The 1014-nt window shown below is 40.1% G+C and overlaps 1 protein-coding gene across 3 annotated transcripts in view; it reads left to right on the top strand.

The window, feature by feature from the left end:
* The window catches only part of LOC116693755 (mixed lineage kinase domain-like protein), a 525120-nt gene that overhangs the window by 10929 nt on the left and 513177 nt on the right, over positions 1 to 1014 (top strand). For all 3 annotated transcript variants that reach the window (XM_032522982.1, XM_032522981.1, XM_032522983.1), the window contains exon 11: positions 256 to 436. In XM_032522982.1, coding sequence (XP_032378873.1) covers positions 256 to 302 — 47 coding nt within the window. In that variant the 3' untranslated portion in view covers positions 303 to 436. The remainder of the gene's footprint in view (positions 1 to 255; positions 437 to 1014) is intronic.

Genomic DNA, 1014 nt, shown 5'->3' on the forward strand with positions numbered 1-1014 from the left:
GGGGGGGGGGAACTCATATTAATGTTATAAAATTTAGTGACGTTTTCATGCCATGGGACCTTTTACTACTGGACCAATGTCAAAGATTGTGGTTCCCATCAGTCACATAGACACAAAAACATAGGAAAATAGGGTCCAGGTTGAAAAAAAACTGTAGTTACCCTTTAACATTATTTTAATAACGTAGGAAATTGTGAAAACTAAAATATGTAATATCAATTTAACTAATATCGGGATTTTCTTTCTCTTCTACAGTGCTGGTGGATAAACTGCAAACTGCGTTGGGAAAGATAGAGAACTGATGAAATGCTTCGTCCCTCGGCCTCTCCGTCAGCGGTACTCAGGGTTTCTGGTCAACGCACCCCCTCAGGAGAAGAAATAAGATAGAACATAAGATAATATTCTTTTATTGTAATTGCATGATGCGTACAATGAGGTTCAGGTATTCTGGTATTCAGGTATTCAATGAATACCCGTCTTACAAATCACATTCACCACTGTCAACATATGCATACGTTAAAAGATTACAAGAGGTGTGTGTTGCGCTATCGTTAAGCCATAGTCAGACTGTAACTTGATGAAAATGTCTGTATAATCCACAGAAAAGGTTTACAACACACTAAAAGCCATACTGTTGTCCCGGTTTACTGTGACTCTAAGGTGTGTGTGTGTGTGTGTGTGTGTGTCTTTGAAATATCTCATGAACCGCTCATCCACTTCTCACTTGGTTTCCTAGGTACTCAATGAACTTGGGGTTTGGATTTTGGTTTGGACAGCATTGGATGTTGGATGTTAAAAGCCGAACAAGCCAAAAAAAACTGCAGACGCTTCACGCACGGGCGGATAGATGACGGGAACATCGCAAAAAAAAAAGCGCTCCCATAACGCAAGCTCCTCCGTATCAACCCTTCACGATAAATGCCTCGCTTAAATTCACTCAGAGCATTTTTAACAAGAGGAAACTCGTTAAAAAGCCATTTTGCCAAAACTCAATATCAAGGCGAGGCAGCTTTA

The sequence above is a fragment of the Etheostoma spectabile genome, chromosome 8 (genome assembly GCF_008692095.1).
Source record: "Etheostoma spectabile isolate EspeVRDwgs_2016 chromosome 8, UIUC_Espe_1.0, whole genome shotgun sequence".
In the NCBI taxonomy this organism is placed as follows: Eukaryota; Metazoa; Chordata; class Actinopteri; order Perciformes; family Percidae; genus Etheostoma; species Etheostoma spectabile.